Here is a 17,105-nt window from a genome sequence, read left to right as displayed (position 1 = left end):
CCAGCTCCTCTTCCACAAAAGAGGCAATTTCTTCCAAGTCCGTGTGGTTCTTTCTTCGAAATAGACATAGTCGCTTGCATAGTCGTTTCAAAGTCCTGATACTGATAATAATTTGATGCTGATGTGCCAAAAGATGAAGTATTTCCTTATTTGTGAAACCGATACTATAGTAAAGCTTCACAAGATATTCAACATTGCTCATTTTTAACGGAGGCGGCACAGCGGTAGACTCTTTCTTGTAATATCTTAATCTCGTAATATTACGAATTTAATCTCGTAACATTACGACTTTAATCTCGTAACATTACTTTAATCTCGTAACATTACGACTTTTTTCTCGTAATATTTCGACTTTAATCTCGTAATGTCATTTTTTTCAATTCTTTTTTTTTCGTGTGGCCCTAATACTCCGTCGTATTAATCTCGTAATGTCAATTTTTTTTATTCTTTCATATTCTTTTTTCTCTTTGTGGGCCCTAATACTCCGTCGTAATGTTTTGCATCGTTGCTTGATTTACAGTAATTCTGTGCATATATATATATTATTTGGCAGTCTTTTGCTGTATTTTCCGTGGACATTTTTAAGGTGTGATTATAATAAATGTCTTCTCATCAAACCTCTTCGGTCAGAAATGAAGGAGGTGTTATTTGACACCTTTCTGCTTTCCTTTCAAAGGGGATGTTTTAGTTCCCATCGGCTGAAGTTTTTACTTTCTCTTTCTCCAGTTGTGGCGCAGATCTTTCCTCTGAGTCGAAGGTTTGGTAAGTGACACTTTTCTCTGTTTTAAAGCCTCTCGACTGGTTTAAGTGGAGAGTAAAATAAGGTGTAAGCTAGCAGCCAGGGTTCACCATCTGCTCTGACCGCAGTAGAGGATCAGGGAGCACAGTGACTCTCAGTTAGCGCGCAGGCTAAGCTAACGATGCTAACATGCTAACAGGGCAGCTGTAGACAGCAGAGGGAGGGTGTGTGAAGAAGTCAGTGTAATATTTTGAGTTCCGTGTATAGACACTTGTCTATTGTAAATACTGTCCATCAGGAGAGTAGTTCAGATATTTTCTTAATGGCCCTTATGCTGCAGACGTGGATAGCCTGGAAATGAAGGGACTCCATGTGAGTCAAAAAGAATATGTCACTGTCATAGGCTGAAAATACCAGCTGTTTTCCAGTTAACAGGTTTATCTCCAATGAAAATTCTGTTGTTATTCCACAAAGGTGCTTGAGAAGATCTGAAAAAGTCCCAGCGACCAGCTCTATGTAACTTATTCTATATTATTCTGGTGTTAGCAATAATTGGATGTTGTTTTTGTTGTAATGACTTAGGAACAAACAGACCCAACCATGGAGAAAGACCATTACAGGCCTTAGTCTGTATCTGTAACCAGCTGGGTCTGTCTCTTGTTCCAGTGTCTTATAACCATGCTCTAATACATGCTGCATTAATAGCCCAGTAATACCATTTAAAATTTGGAAGGGAAAACCCCCCTTTCTGCACATGGGATTGCTATTTCTTTATTATTCCTATGTTCTGAGTAGCCCAGAGAAAATCTAATATTTGACTATCAATTTGTTTAAAGTAAGATATTGGAATATTTAAAGGAAGGTGGGATAATACATAATAAAAAACAAGTACAATCATCATTGCCTCTGCCAAGGAGGTTATGTGAGCGGGTGGGTTTGTTCGTTGGTTAGTTTTTTAGCACCATAACTCAAAAAGTTGTGGACAGATTTTGATGAAATGTTCAGGAAATGTAAGAAATGGCATAAGGAAGAACTGATTAGATTTTGGGACTGAGCCGGGTCACCGCCAGGATCCAGGATTTTTTTAAGGATTCTTTACTATTGGGAGGTAGGGCTAATGGCGGATGTCTGTGCTGTTCCCATTTTGCACCAGGAGATGGCAGACATGAGTAACTTCAATCCCAGCAGCATTTGTGGGTGTGTTTCTGTTCAAAGTTTTGGAGTTTAAAGAGTTTGAAAGACGCACGCCCGGTCGAGGAGACGAGTCAGAGTGTAACAGAGACAAAGACAGCAAACTGTAGCGAGAATACTCACAATGCTGGGAGGAACAGAGGAATATTCACCCTCTGCCATGACTTCCAGTCGTCCAGTGAGACCATGGGTGCATCTGTTAGTGAAGCCAATGCTTTGCCTCACCGTGTTTCCATCCCACCGGGGAGGGAGTAATCAGCGAATGCCGTGGTGGGGGGCACGTGGGGACGGATGAAGGAATGTTTTTAAAGGATTCTTCTCTATTGGGATGGGCTAATGGCGGAGGTCTGCGCTCTCTGAGTCTTTTCTAGTTTTAATTGAATATAATTTGCCCCACAGAGAAAGATGAAGCTTTGTCCATCTTCCAAAATCTGATTTAATTTTCTGAATTATTGGCTTGATTGGCTGTTTTTAGCTCAGTGTTTGGTTCTTAGTTGTTCAATCAATCAAACTTTATTTATAAAGCACCTTTCAAACAAATTCAATTGCCGTTCAAAGTGATTGACGAAAAGGTATCATGGTAAAAGGGTTTAGAAACTAATGCACACATTAGTAGTTTACTAAAACAATTAAAAAGATGAAAGATAAGAAAAGAGACAGAGATAAAAGAAAAATCAGAAAAGGGAAGAATTTATGAAATAAGAAACATTAAAATTTGCATAAAAACAGTAAAGGTTGAAATAAAACAATGATAAAAGATTTAACATCCAAAATAATTCAAAGCCTATAAAACTGGAAAATAAAACATAGATGATCATAACTAGAGTTAAATAAAAGCCTAAAACCCCTAAAATTAAGATTTAAAATTTCTATAAAAATAGAATAAAACAGAAACAATGATTGTGATAATCTGTATAGTCTGAATAAGTGTGCTTTTAGCTTGCGTTTAAAGATCTCAATATTCTCAGCTCCTCTCAGATCCTCTGGCAGGCTGTTCCACCGTCTTGGGGCACAAAAACTGAAAGAAGAATCACCGTACTTTTTAGTTCTGCTCCGTGGAACAGCCAAGAGAGAAGTGCCAGAGGATTTGAGGGTCCGTCCAGGTTCATAAACTAAAGTCATCTCTGATAGGTAGTCTGGGGAGAGGCCATGTAGTGCTTTATAAACTAATAAAAGAATTTTAACTAACAGGCAACCAGTGCAAGGACTTTAAAATAGGAGTAATATGTGCTCTCCTTCTGGTCTTGGTCAGGACTCTTGCTGCTGAATTTTGGATGAGCTGGAGCTGGTTTATTGTGTTCTTTGATAGACCAGAGAGGAGAGCATTACAGTAGTCTAGCCTGTTAGTGATAAAAGTGTGCACTAGTCTCTCTGTTTGGCTCAGACAGACAAATGGTCTGACTTTTGCAATGTTTTTTTAAATGGTAAAATTCTGTCTTTGTGACCCCCCCGCACATGAGCCTTAAAATTAAAATCACAATCAAAGATGACCCAAAGGTTTGGTGCTTCTTGACATGGATTTAGTCCTATTTTGTGAAGTATGGGGGTCAGTTTCTCTCTCTGAGCCTTGGATCCAATAATTAAAACTTCTGTTTTGTCCTGGATTAGCTGCAAAAAATTCAGTGACATCCAGGCTTTTATATCTAAAGTAGAGTTAAAAAGAGAATCTATTTCTGTGGTGACAGGAGACACGGCCACATAGAGCTGAGTTTCATCAGCATAGCTGTGAAAAGAGATGCCGTGTCTCCTGATGACACCACCCAGGGGTAACATGTACAAGCTAAAAAGCAACAGTCCTAAAATCGATCCTTGTGGTACCCCGCAAGTTACCTCATAGTGTTTGGAGGAATGATCTTCAACAAAAACAAAGAATTTTCTATCTCTCAGATATGAGGCAAACCAGTTAAAAACATTTCCAGAGAGGCTTATGTGACTACTTAATCTTTCTAAAAGAATCTGGTGGTCAACAGTATCGAAAGCAGCACTGAGGTCAGTACCAGAACTGATGGCTTGTTGTTGTCAAGGTTTATTCTGATGTCAGTAAGTGCTTTAAGCAGGGCTGTCTCAGTGCTGTGATGTGTCCTAAAACCAGATTGAAACATTTCTAATGAGTTATTTGAGTTAAAAAAAGGCTCTCAGCTGATTAAAAACTACTTTCTCTAAAATTTTGTTTAAAAATGGAAGGTTAGAAATTGGTCTAAAACTACGGTGGGTTAAAATTTCTAGGTTCCCTTTCTTTAAAAGATTTTTAACTGAGGCTGTCTTAAAATCAGTAGGGAAGACACCAAGCTGTAAGGAGTGATTTACTATTGCAAGGACATCTTCAAATACTGAACTAGAAACATTTTTAAAAAGAGAGGTTGGAATTGGGTCGAGGGAACACGTAGAGGGCTTCAGTCCTGTTACTACTTACCTGAGTGTTGCAGCATCAGCCAGGTCAAAACAGTCCAGTCTGACATTAATGTTTGCACAGGGTATGGGATAAAGTGCAGAGTGCTGGTTTTGCTGGCAGATACCAGATCTAATGGCAACTATTTTATCCCAGAAGTAGCATGCAAATTCCTCACATGAGGGTCCAGGAAGCATTGCACAGTTTGTGGTTGAGGGATTTAAAAGAGAATCTATGGTGCTAAAAAGCAGTCTTGGATTTTGACTGTTACTGTTGATCAAGTCTCAGGAATATTTTTGCCTGGAGATTCGAATTGCTTTATTGTAACAGTTGATTTTTTCTGTTAGAATATCATGATCAATTTCTAATTTTGTTTTCTGCCATCTGCGTTCGGCAATCCTACAATCTCTTTTAAGTGCAATGGTCTCATTGTTTTTCCATGGAACAACTTTTTTAGTACTTATTTTCTTAGTTTTTATTGGTGCAACTTCATCAAGCACTGTCCTCAGTTTAGAATTAAAATCAGTAACATGAATGTTAAAATCACCGATTAAAATGCAGGAATCATAAGTAGTGTAAATGACAGACAATAATTCTGAGAATTCTGTTAAAAACAAGGTGGGTGGTGAGTTTGGGGCTCTGTAGATTGTAACTGCGAGAATAATTGGTTCACATTTTAACAGTACTGCATTATATTCAAATGAACAAAATGCTCCAAAATCCACATCCTTCATTTTCAGATTCTCTCTGTAGGCAGCAGCTGTCCCACCACCCCCCCTCCCTTCTCTGCAGGAAAAAGAGAAGGTGTAGCTGGGTGGGCAGACCTCTGTGAGTGTGGCTGGTGCATCTGTGCCCAGCCAGGTTTCAGTCAGAAAGAGACAATCCAGGTTATGATCACTGATTATGTCGTTGACGATAAAGGATTTATTTGCCATTGCCCTTACATTGAAGAGTCCTATTTTGAGTTCTTTTCTTTTTGATGCAAGGATAGAGTTTCTGTTAATGGGGACTGTCACCAGATTATTGAAGTTTGGACCCTTTCAAGACCTACTGGTAATGTTATAATGGGTTGAGATAATGGGATTAAACCCATGAGGAGGGGTAGGTAGTCATGGGAATATAAACTCTGCTATATTTTGGGCGAGCATCTTAGAGCCCCTGTGATTAGGGTGTAATCCATCCCGTTTGAAAAAAGCAGGACGCCCCCAGAATAAATCAAAATGTTCCACAAATTTGACCTCAAGTTTTTCACAAGCCGACTTTAACCATGCATTTAGGGAGAAGAGGCCGCTAAATTTCTCTATGCCTTTGTTTAGTGTTGTGAGAGGTCCTGAGATAGCAATGTTTTTATCAGTCGCTTTTAAAGTAGGAATAAAAGTTGTAAAATTGTCCTTTAAAACTTCTGACTCACGGTAAGAAGTGTCAATGCTGCCGATGTGTGCAACCACGGTACCAGGCTCCAGGAAAGCACTGGACCACTGCAGTGGTGGAAGCACCGGTTGTTCTTTGCTGTTTTTAGCTCAGTGTTTAGTTTTTAGTTGTTCTTGGCTGTTTGTAGTTCAGTGTTTGGTTCTTAGTTGTTCTTGGCTGTTTATAGTTCAGTGTTTGGTTCTTAGTTGTTCTTGGCTGTTTGTAGTTCAGTGTTTGGTTCTTAGTTGTTCTTGGCTGTTTATAGTTCAGTGTTTGGTTCTTAGTTGTTCTTGGCTGTTTATAGTTCAGTGTTTGGTTCTTAGTTGTTCTCGGCTGTTTGTAGTTCAGTGTTTGGTTCTTAGTTGTTCTCGGCTGTTTATAGTTCAGTGTTTGGTTCTTAGTTGTTCTTGGCTGTTTATAGTTCAGTGTTTGGTTCTTAGTTGTTCTTGGCTGTTTATAGTTCAGTGTTTGGTTCTTAGTTGTTCTTGGCTGTTTATATCTCAGTGTTTGGTTCTTAGTTGTTCTTGGCTGTTTATAGTTCAGTGTTTGGTTCTTAGTTGTTTTGGCTGTTTATATCTCAGTGTTTGGTTCTTAGTTGTTCTTGGCTGTTTATATCTCAGTGTTTGGTTCTTAGTTGTTCTTGGCTGTTTATAGTTCAGTGTTTGGTTCTTAGTTGTTCTTGGCTGTTTATAGTTCAGTGTTTGGTTCTTAGTTGTTCTTGGCTGTTTATAGTTCAGTGTTTGGTTCTTAGTTGTTCTTGGCTGTTTATAGTTCAGTGTTTGGTTCTTAGTTGTTCTTGGCTGTTTATATCTCAGTGTTTGGTTCTTAGTTGTTCTTGGCTGTTTATATCTCAGTGTTTGGTTCTTAGTTGTTCTTGGCTGTTTATAGTTCAGTGTTTGGTTCTTAGTTGTCCTTGGCTGTTTATAGTTCAGTGTTTGGTTCTTAGTTGTCCTTGGCTGTTTATAGTTCAGTGTTTGGTTCTTAGTTGTCCTTGGCTGTTTATAGTTCAGTGTTTGGTTCTAAGTTGTTCTTGGCTGTTTATAGTTCAGTGTTTGGTTCTAAGTTGTTCTTGGCTGTTTATAGTTCAGTGTTTGGTTCTTAGTTGTCCTTGGCTGTTTATAGTTCAGTGTTTGGTTCTTAGTTGTTCTTGGCTGTTTATATCTCAGTGTTTGGTTCTTAGTTGTTCTTGGCTGTTTATATCTCAGTGTTTGGTTCTTAGTTGTTCTTGGCTGTTTATATCTCAGTGTTTGGTTCTTAGTTGTTCTTGGCTGTTTATATCTCAGTGTTTGGTTCTTAGTTGTTCTTGGCTGTTTATATCTCAGTGTTTGGTTCTTAGTTGTTCTTGGCTGTTTATATCTCAGTGTTTGGTTCTTAGTTGTTTTGGCTGTTTATAGTTCAGTGTTTGGTTCTTAGTTGTTCTTGGCTGTTTATAGTTCAGTGTTTGGTTCTTAGTTGTCCTTGGCTGTTTATAGTTCAGTGTTTGGTTCTTAGTTGTTCTTGGCTGTTTATAGTTCAGTGTTTGGTTCTTAGTTGTTCTTGGCTGTTTGTAGTTCAGTGTTTGGTTCTTAGTTGTTCTTGGCTGTTTATAGTTCAGTGTTTGGTTCTTAGTTGTTCTTGGCTGTTTGTAGTTCAGTGTTTGGTTCTTAGTTGTCCTTGGCTGTTTATAGTTCAGTGTTTGGTTCTTAGTTGTTCTTGGCTGTTTATAGTTCAGTGTTTGGTTCTTAGTTGTCCTTGGCTGTTTATAGTTCAGTGTTTGGTTCTTAGTTGTTCTTGGCTGTTTATAGTTCAGTGTTTGGTTCTTAGTTGTCCTTGGCTGTTTATAGTTCAGTGTTTGGTTCTTAGTTGTCCTTGGCTGTTTGTAGTTCAGTGTTTGGTTCTTAGTTGTTCTTGGCTGTTTATAGTTCAGTGTTTGGTTCTAAGTTGTTCTTGGCTGTTTATAGTTCAGTGTTTGGTTCTTAGTTGTTCTTGGCTGTTTATAGTTCAGTGTTTGGTTCTTAGTTGTTCTTGGCTGTTTATAGTTCAGTGTTTGGTTCTTAGTTGTTCTTGGCTGTTTGTAGTTCAGTGTTTGGTTCTTAGTTGTTCTTGGCTGTTTATAGTTCAGTGTTTGGTTCTTAGTTGTTCTCGGCTGTTTGTAGTTCAGTGTTTGGTTCTTAGTTGTTCTTGGCTGTTTATAGTTCAGTGTTTGGTTCTTAGTTGTTCTTGGCTGTTTATAGTTCAGTGTTTGGTTCTTAGTTGTTCTTGGCTGTTTATAGTTCAGTGTTTGGTTCTTAGTTGTCCTTGGCTGTTTATAGTTCAGTGTTTGGTTCTTAGTTGTTCTTGGCTGTTTATAGTTCAGTGTTTGGTTCTTAGTTGTCCTTGGCTGTTTATAGTTCAGTGTTTGGTTCTTAGTTGTTCTCGGCTGTTTATAGTTCAGTGTTTGGTTCTTAGTTGTTCTTAGTAGTTTTTCGCTGAGTGTTTTGTTTTTATTGGTTCCTGGCTGTTTTTAGCTCAGTGTTTGGGCTCATTTTACTTTTGGAGGACCCGTGGCCTGACAATGGGACCAAGCTTTCTGACACTGGGCAGCACATTTGGCTCCTTAATGCTTTGATTGTATTGAGATTTCACTGGACCCTGCGCAGACTCAAGACCCCCTGTGCCAGATGCAGAAATGCGGGCCCAGATCATAACCTCGCCTCCTCCATGTTTCACTGTAGTTACAGCCTTCATTTTTTTGACGCTTCATGTTTGCAGCTGGGAACACATAGCTGATGTCACAGTCCAAACTGCTCCAGATTTGTCTTGCCTGTCCAAAGGACATTCTCCCAGAAGCTTAGAGGCTTGTCAGTATGCATTTTGCAAATTCTTGTCCGGCTTTTTTATGATTTGCTTTCAACAGTGGAGTCTTCCTCAGTCATCTTCCTTTAAGTCCCATTTGGCTCAAACTGCAATGATGGTGCGTTCTGACACTGATGTACCTTGACCTTGGAGTTGACCTCTAACCTCTTTGTAAGTTGTTCTAGGCTCTTTGGTTCCCATTCCTTTTATCTGTCTCTGTGTCTAGAGAGGTTGGCTTTAGTCCCGTGGACCTTAAACTTCTGAATAACAAGGTCAGCTGTAGTAACAGGAACATGGAGCTGCTTGGAGATGGTCTAATAGCCTCTACCTTTAACATGCTCGTATATGTTTTTCTTTCTAATCTCCTGGGACAACTGTCTCCTTTGCGTTCTGTGCTTCATGGTCAGTGTGGTCCACACCATGATACCAAACAGCACCGTGAGTTCAGACACTTTTAACAGCTATCCTGACTGTGTACAGGTTTGAAGACCTGCCATTAGGGATGCTAATGACAGGACACACCTTAGTTTAACTTGTCCCTATGGTCACGTTAGTTTACATCTTAAACAGGGGGACCATCATTTTAGTCCAGACCAGTTTCATTAGTTTGTTTTTAAGATAATTCTGTTGAACATTTCAAAAGCAACATCTGAGTTCTGATTTCCTCAACAGATCTGTTTCTGTCCTTCAGTTAACATCTGAATGTTTCAGACCTATTTTCACCTGCAGCTCTGCTGGTATACAGCTTGGTATAGGGCTTTATAATATTCCTATGAAAACAGGATTGAAAGCAGTGAAAACACTTGATTTAATGAATATCATCAGTTTAACATATTATTAAATCATCTCTCTTTACACTGTCAGGTCTTTTTTTGTCCTTTAGCTCATGTGGGCCAGTTCAGACTAGGGATGCACCGATACCGATCCTGGTATTGGGTATCGGTCCGATCCAGCCCCTCAAAGCTGGATTGGGTATTGGTGGGAAAGGGCCGATTCGTGGTGCGATCCAGGCAACCAGCTGGAAGCCTTTTTTACAAGGTTGTTTGCACTATTTTCTCACAGAATCGTTACTTTGTTTACAGTATGTGGTTAAAAACACTCGTGTAATACAGTTTTGTACTGGAATGTTACCTCTGATGCACTTTCGTTGTTTTTTGCTGCATTATCAGCCAACAGGGTATAAAAGTTTACTATTGAATAGTTATTTCTGTAAGACCTGAAGCATTGTTTTTACCAAACTGCTGGTAAACATTTAAACACTTTATCAACTTTAGTAATCTATATGTACTCATTTTTTGCCTTTTACCCAAAATAATTACCAGTCTTATCTTACAGTAGGGCATGCAGGTTATTCTTTTAACACTGGTATCAGATCAGTATTGGTATCGGTTGATACCTAAAGCCCAGGTATCGGAGTCGGTATCGGGACCAGAAAAGGTGGATCGGTGCATCCCTAGTTCAGACTGGAGTCTGACACAGGCCACATTTTAAAATGTAACATAGAAAGACTAAAGATGTGAGCATGAGCACATTGCAGAGTGAATGCAGACTTAGAGATGGCAGGTGTGTGTACTACCAGGTAGAGAGCAGATCAGTCAGTGTTTCAGGAGACAGAAGAATAAGATCTAAGTCCTCCAGTGAAGTACGAGTCCTCTAATTTTATACTTGAGAACAGTAATTATGTGAATATGTTTGTTATATTCATGGTGTGTTAAAGACTGCTTACCTATAAACTCGAATCATTAGCCTAAATGATTAGTCATGATTTTAGCTTCTCTATGAGTATGGAAATGTCTGATGACCAGGAGGTCAGTCTATAGAGAGCATAAGCTCTGGTGTCCTGCTCCATGGCATTAACTATTCAGCTTGTGTGAGGGGCCAGTCTGTTTAATAATGCCAGGACTGTTTCTTTAGTGCCAGTCCAGCCCCGGTGTACGATGGCTCTCACTGTGAAATTCACTCTAAAAAGCTTCGAATGAGGATCTAATAACTCTGATGATCATTCTGTTCACAGTGCAGCTCTCCCAGCAGGGGGCGCTCTGCTATGGATCAGTGTGAGGACCCAGCCCCTCCCTCTACAACCTCTCTGTGTGGAGAACAGGAAGCTCTGAAGTGAGATGAAGATCTCTGACTGTCCATGACTCTTCTCCATGTCACAGCTCAGCACTCACATCACCATCATCACATCACCATCATCCTCATCCTCATCCTCATCCTCTCCTCCCCTCTCCTCTCCTACTGACCAACATCTCTCAGTAACTAATAATGTTGTTTGTTTGTATCAGGATGAAGGAGCAGAGACCAGACTCTCCTGGACCCAGCTGTGTGTCTATGAGGAGTGATCGCTCCAAAGATCTTCCCCTTCTTTTTAAAGTTGATCAGCCTGCTAAGTGGAGGTGAGATTCTGGAACAGATGTTTCTCTCTGACTCTGCTAAAGATGGAGCCCTGATCTGTTTCCTTTTTTTTAATTCGTCTGAGTCATTCAGGTTTGAAGGAGTCAACAGAGGGGACAGTTCTGATAATGAGGAGAAGGCTGTCCTACAGTCAGGAGTCATAACGAAGAAAGTGCTGTCCCCTGTTAGATAATGAACCAGGGACTAACAGGAGTCCCTGAAGATCCGAGGGTTCTGCTGGTTATGTTTAACCTCAGGAGGTCAATTACAGTCATGGACAGAAGTATTGGCACCCCTGGAATTTTTCCAGAAAATACACTATTTCTCTCAGAAATTGTTTCAATTACAAATGTTTTTGGTTTACACATGTGTTTCCTTTATGTGCATTGGAACAACACAAAAATCAGACGAAAAAAGACAAAAGTGACACAATTTTACACAAAACTCAAAAAATGGGCCAGACAAAATTATTGGCACCCTTAACTTAATATTTGGTTGCACACCCTTGGAAAAAATAACTGAAACCAATCTCTTCCTATGACCATCAAAGAGCTTCTTACACCTCTCAAGGGGAATTTTGGACCACTCTTCTTTTGCAAACTGCTCCAGGTCTCTCAGATTTGAAGGGTGCTTCTTCAACAGCAGTTTTGAGATCTCTCCATAGGTGTTCAATGAGATTTAGATCTGGACTCATTGCTGGCCACTTCAGAACTCTCCAGCTTTGTCTCCAACCATTTCTTGGTGTTTTTTGAGGTATGTTTGGGGTCATTGTCCTGCTGAAACACCCATGACCTCTGATGCAGACCCAGCTTTCTGACACTAGGCCCTACATTACAGCCCAAAATCTTTTGATAGTCTCCAGATTTCATGATTCCTTGCACACAGTCAAGGCACCCAGTGCCAGAGGCAGCAAAACAAGCCCAAAACATCCTTGAACCTCACTGCAGGTTGAGTATCACTGCTGTAAACATTCGTTTTATTTGTTTGTATCAGGATGAAGGAGCAGAGACCAGACTCTCCTGGACCCAGCTGTGTGTCCATGAGGAGTGATCAGTCTAAAGGTCTTCCCATTGCATTTAAAGATAGAAATCCTGCTGATGAAAGGTAAGAACTGGATAAATGTTGTTAAAGAAAAACCTGCTGAACAAAGTTTCCTGTTGGTTTAAATATTAAGTTAATGATGTGATTACAATCATTAACTTTCAAACTTCAACAATCAGTAAATCAGGACAAAATCTAGTTTATATTTCAGTTCATTAAAGGAAAAATAATGTGCATAACCTGTTTCACTGTCATGAATGTCTGTAATACAGTAAAGGAAGAAGCTCTCAGTCATTGGTTGGTTAGTTTGACCAGTCAGAGTCTCTCCATGTTTACACTAATCAGCTGTTTGTTTGTATCAGGATGAAGGAGCAGAGACCAGACTCTCCTGGACCCAGCTGTGTGTCTATGAGGAGTGATCGCTCCAAAGATCTTCCCCTTCTTTTTAAAGTTGATCAGCCTGCTAAGTGGAGGTGAGATTCTGGAACAGATGTTTCTCTCTGACTCTGCTAAAGATGGAGCCCTGATCTGTTTCCTTTTTTTTAATTCGTCTGAGTCATTCAGGTTTGAAGGAGTCAACAGAGGGGACAGTTCTGATAATGAGGAGAAGGCTGTCCTACAGTCAGGAGTCATAACGAAGAAAGTGCTGTCCCCTGTTAGATAATGAACCAGGGACTAACAGGAGTCCCTGAAGATCCGAGGGTTCTGCTGGTTATGTTTAACCTCAGGAGGTCAATTACAGTCATGGACAGAAATATTGGCACCCCTGGAATTTTTCCAGAAAATACACTATTTCTCTCAGAAATTGTTTCAATTACAAATGTTTTTGGTTTACACATGTGTTTCCTTTATGTGCATTGGAACAACACAAAAATCAGACGAAAAAAGACAAAAGTGACACAGTTTTACACAAAACTCAAAAAATGGGCCAGACAAAATTATTGGCACCCTTAACTTAATATTTGTTTGCACACCCTTGGAAAAAATAACTGAAACCAATCTCTTCCTATGACCATCAACAAGCTTCTTACACCTCTCAAGTGGAATTTTGGACCACTCTTCTTTAACAAACTGCTCCAGGTCTCTCAGATTTGAAGGGTGCTACTTCAACAGCAGTTTTGAGATCTCTCCATAGGTGTTCAATGGGATTTAGATCTGGACTCATTGCTGGCCACTTCAGAACTCTCCAGCTTTGTCTCCAACCATTTCTTGGTGTTTTTTGAGGTATGTTTGGGGTCATTGTCCTGCTGAAACACCCATGACCTCTGATGCAGACCCAGCTTTCTGACACTAGGCTCTACATTGCAGCCCAACATCTTTTGATAGTGTCCAAATTTCATGATTCCTAGCACACAGTCAAGGCACCCAGTGCCAGAGGCAGCAAAACAAGCCCAAAACATCCTTGAACCTCACTGCAGGTTGAGTATCACTTCTGTAAACATTCGTTTTATTTGTTTGTATCAGGATGAAGGAGCAGAGACCAGACTCTCCTGGACCCAGCTGTGTGTCCATGAGGAGTGATCAGTCTAAAGGTCTTCCCATTGCATTTAAAGATAGAAATCCTGCTGATGAAAGGTAAGAACTGGATAAATGTTGTTAAAGAAAAACCTGCTGAACAAAGTTTCCTGTTGGTTTAAATATTAAGTTAATGATGTGATTACAATCATTAACTTTCAAACTTCAACAATCAGTAAATCAGGACAAAATCTAGTTTATATTTCAGTTCATTAAAGGAAAAATAATGTGCATAACCTGTTTCACTGTCATGAATGTCTGTAATACAGTAAAGGAAGAAGCTCTCAGTCATTGGTTGGTTAGTTTGACCAGTCAGAGTCTCTCCATGTTTACATTAATCAGCTGTTTGTTTGTATCAGGATGAAGGAGCAGAGACCAGACTCTCCTGGACCCAGCTGTGTGTCCATGAGGAGTGATCAGTCTAAAGGTGTTCTTATTAACTTTAAAGATAGAAATCCTGCTGATGGAAGGTAAGAATTCTCTGAATATTGTTATCAAAACCTGCTAAATAAAATTACATTGATGATGAAATCACATTGTTGTAATTATTAGTCATATGATTTCAGATACCCGTCTTTCTTAAAGAGGTGGGTAGTATTGCGTTACATCTACCCCGTTACATGTACTAGAGTACTTTTTTTTTTTTTTTTTTGAAAATCATACTTCTTAGATTAGTTACTGGGCTTAACATGCGTGATGAGAACAAAACTCCTGCTTTAGGTGTCATTTGTGACAAGACCACATGCAGACCTTTGTTCCCAAGTCAGGAAAGCACCAGTATGTGCTGCACCTTAGAGGCACGATACGTATCTAAGTTGATAGAATAGGCCTATTTGTAAAAATAGAGTTAAAAGTGAATGAAAGAGCTACACGTTTTATGAATAAAATATACAAAACTATCTCAATAGAACATTAGAAAAAGAATTTGTTTAATGTTAAAAAAGTTTCCTTCATTTAAAATTTCTGGCACAGCTTCAGAGAGCCACTTGGGAGGGACAAAAGAGCCACATTTGGCTCCGGAGCTGCCACTTCCCGACCCCCAACCTTGGGAGATATCCCCATTACTCTCCACACCTCCCACAAACCAAGATGGTGTCCTGCATTGTGATTGCCGGCCTCAAGTTTCAAGTGTGCGTATTAAGATCTTGCGCTCATCACGTGTGGAGAATGCAGAGCCAATTCTGGGAAGAGGCGATATAGACGTACGCCTGGGGCGTCGCGCCACATTTGGCCTGAGGCATCAAGATCGTCACCTCCTGACCTCTGAGCCCCTTGTTCATGAAACGGTCCAGCCTCACGATGCTGCCTTCTGTTTCTCCCTGCCCCCTTCTCACACGCCCCCGTCCCAACAGAGAGAGCAGAGCGGGGTATGGAGTGATCATATATCTGACAGACCACAACTTGGTGTCTTCTGATTGTTCCAAATAGCTGTGAGTAACTTTGAGAAAGTTAATTCATTAAATATTGTATGTTTTCCTGTCCTGATCACTGTCTTAGGTGCTAATAATTATGCGTTCTCTATAATGTCCGTGCGCAAACATACTTTCATACAAACTAACCGGTACCATCAGGTGATAACGGGAGAAAAGACAGCGAGGGAGGGCTGCGCTGATGATATGAGGCAAAGGTGGAAGAAATTACTGAACAAATATCTTTTAAAATGTTGTCACCATTTTACCTGCACCCACAGCCCAGCCATACTCAGCTCAGTATGTGTGTATGTTTTATCAGTTTTCCTCACCTGTGGATGTCCCCACCTGTTGGTATTGGATGGTATGTTGTAGGGCTAAAATAATTCCTCGAATTATTCGAGTGATCCGATTAAAAAAATTTCTTGAGGCAAATCATCTGCCTCGAGGCTTCGCTTAAATCAGTCATGTGTCCATATACGCCCATGCTGTAAGCTTGGACATCGCGCCGTGTGTTGCATAGCTGTTTTTCAGAACTTCATCACTTTGTAAATATATTTTCTTCAGAGAACCTGTTAATACCAATTTTTAGTATAGAAGTAGTTCATTTAAGGGACCCAGCTTCTTTTCTCATTTGTCTAGTGCTACTTCTCTTGAAAAAAGCAAAAGTGACTGGGAAAAAAGCAATATTTCTTATTAGAGCACTCTATTAATCACCAGAAGAATTGATAGAGTACTCGATTACAAAAAGAATCGATTACTGTGGCCCTAGTTTGTTGTATTACACTAAAGTAATGTTATCAGTAAGATGTTTTGGGAGGAAAAAAATTATAAAAGAAGCTTTAAGAAAAATCAAGGGTTGAAGAGCATTTTTTTTCTATTTTCTTGGAACATAATTTGAGGTCCAACCTTCTGATCTCATGTTTTAAGTTTATTTAACCTTTATTTAACCAGATAAAACCCATTAAGATCGAGATTTCTTTTACAAGGGTGACCTGGCCAAGTGGTCAGCAGCACACGTCACAAAATAATACATTTCAGGGAAAGATTACATCAGTACATTAAAACAAACAATAGTTTTTGAAAGTGCATAGGTCAATGCAGATAAAGTGCTGAAAAATGACTCAGAGAAACAAATTTATAAACACAGGCACTGTTCCATGATCTCGCAATGCCTGTCATTTAAAACAGAATGAAAGGCCTCAAGTGAAACGAGTTTCAAATCAGTCTGGAGAGTATTCCATGCGGAGGGGGCAGCAAAACTGAACTTTTTTTTTCCCCAATTCAGTCCTGACACAAGGAACAAGCAGATGAATGATATCACTACAGCGCAAGGCATAATCTTTCAGTTCTTTGAAGAAGAGTACATAAATAAGAAGGAACTAAGCCAAGAAGAGCCTTTAGATCAGAGTCAGCTGGTGAGTGTACCTGTGAGCACTCAGAGAAAGCCAGCCAGATTTGACAAAGAGTTCACAGTGATGCATGAGGTGACTACAACCAGTAACAAACCTCAGAGCACAGTGATAAACAGGATTCAATGACTGCAGAAATTTCCCTGAAGCAGTCATGTACAAAACGTCACCATAGTCATGAAGCTGTTGAAAGGTTGCAGATACAAGATATTTACCAGCTCTAAGGGAGAAGCAGGATTTATTTCTATAATAGAAACCTAGTTTCACCTGAGTTTTGTGACCAAACTGGCAATGTGTGCTTCGAAAGAAAGCTCCCGATCAATACGAAACCCAGATATTTATAGTGAGAGACTAGCTCAATGGGTGCACCCTGCGAAGTTAAGATTGAAGGGATGTTCCATGGCAACTCACTCTTGTTAAAAGTACTATAAGTTTGGTTTTGTGTGCACTTAAATCCAATTTGAGCTTCTGCAGACAAGATTGGACAGCATTAAAAGACTCGCATTGGCAGAGAAGATTTGGCAAATTTTTCATGGGCGCAACCCACATACTCAGCTCTGCTGCTCATCCCACAAACGCATGATACTTACACTTGCTTCTAGTATTTAGTTAAGTTTATTTCTTTTATTTTGGTATTTGCCTCGTTATGTCACTTTCTTAATGACAATACACAGTTTACATTTTTATTATCTCTAAATATATGTTCTTAACACATTTAAATTAACTGCTCAGTATAAAGTTAATCACTACTTGAGTAGTTTTATAATGAAGTACTTTTTTACTCTTACTCA

At 39.6% G+C, this 17,105-nt stretch overlaps 1 protein-coding gene across 8 annotated transcripts in view; it reads left to right on the top strand.

The window, feature by feature from the left end:
• Positions 1–476: 476 nt before the first annotated feature.
• Positions 477–17,105, top strand: part of LOC121522623 (NACHT, LRR and PYD domains-containing protein 3-like) — a 42,384-nt gene continuing 25,755 nt past the window's right edge. The window contains exons 1-8 of one of the 8 annotated variants that reach the window (XM_041807216.1): positions 477–586; positions 727–762; positions 10,563–10,655; positions 10,829–10,939; positions 11,931–12,041; positions 12,341–12,451; positions 13,443–13,553; positions 13,853–13,963. In XM_041807216.1, coding sequence (XP_041663150.1) covers positions 10,588–10,655; positions 10,829–10,939; positions 11,931–12,041; positions 12,341–12,451; positions 13,443–13,553; positions 13,853–13,963 — 623 coding nt within the window. In that variant the 5' untranslated portion in view covers positions 477–586; positions 727–762; positions 10,563–10,587. Of the gene's footprint in view, positions 587–609; positions 763–8,092; positions 8,715–10,557; positions 10,656–10,828; positions 10,940–11,930; positions 12,042–12,340; positions 12,452–13,442; positions 13,554–13,852; positions 13,964–14,610; positions 14,924–17,105 lie in introns of those variants that run through there. The other 7 variants (XM_041807183.1, XR_005992996.1, XM_041807198.1 and 4 more) reach the window with 7 other exon arrangements.

Source organism: Cheilinus undulatus, linkage group 2, assembly GCF_018320785.1.
Source record: "Cheilinus undulatus linkage group 2, ASM1832078v1, whole genome shotgun sequence".
NCBI classification, from domain to species: Eukaryota; Metazoa; Chordata; class Actinopteri; order Labriformes; family Labridae; genus Cheilinus; species Cheilinus undulatus.
Note: the sequence above shows the minus strand (reverse complement) of the source record. Positions and strands in the feature narration are given on the sequence as shown.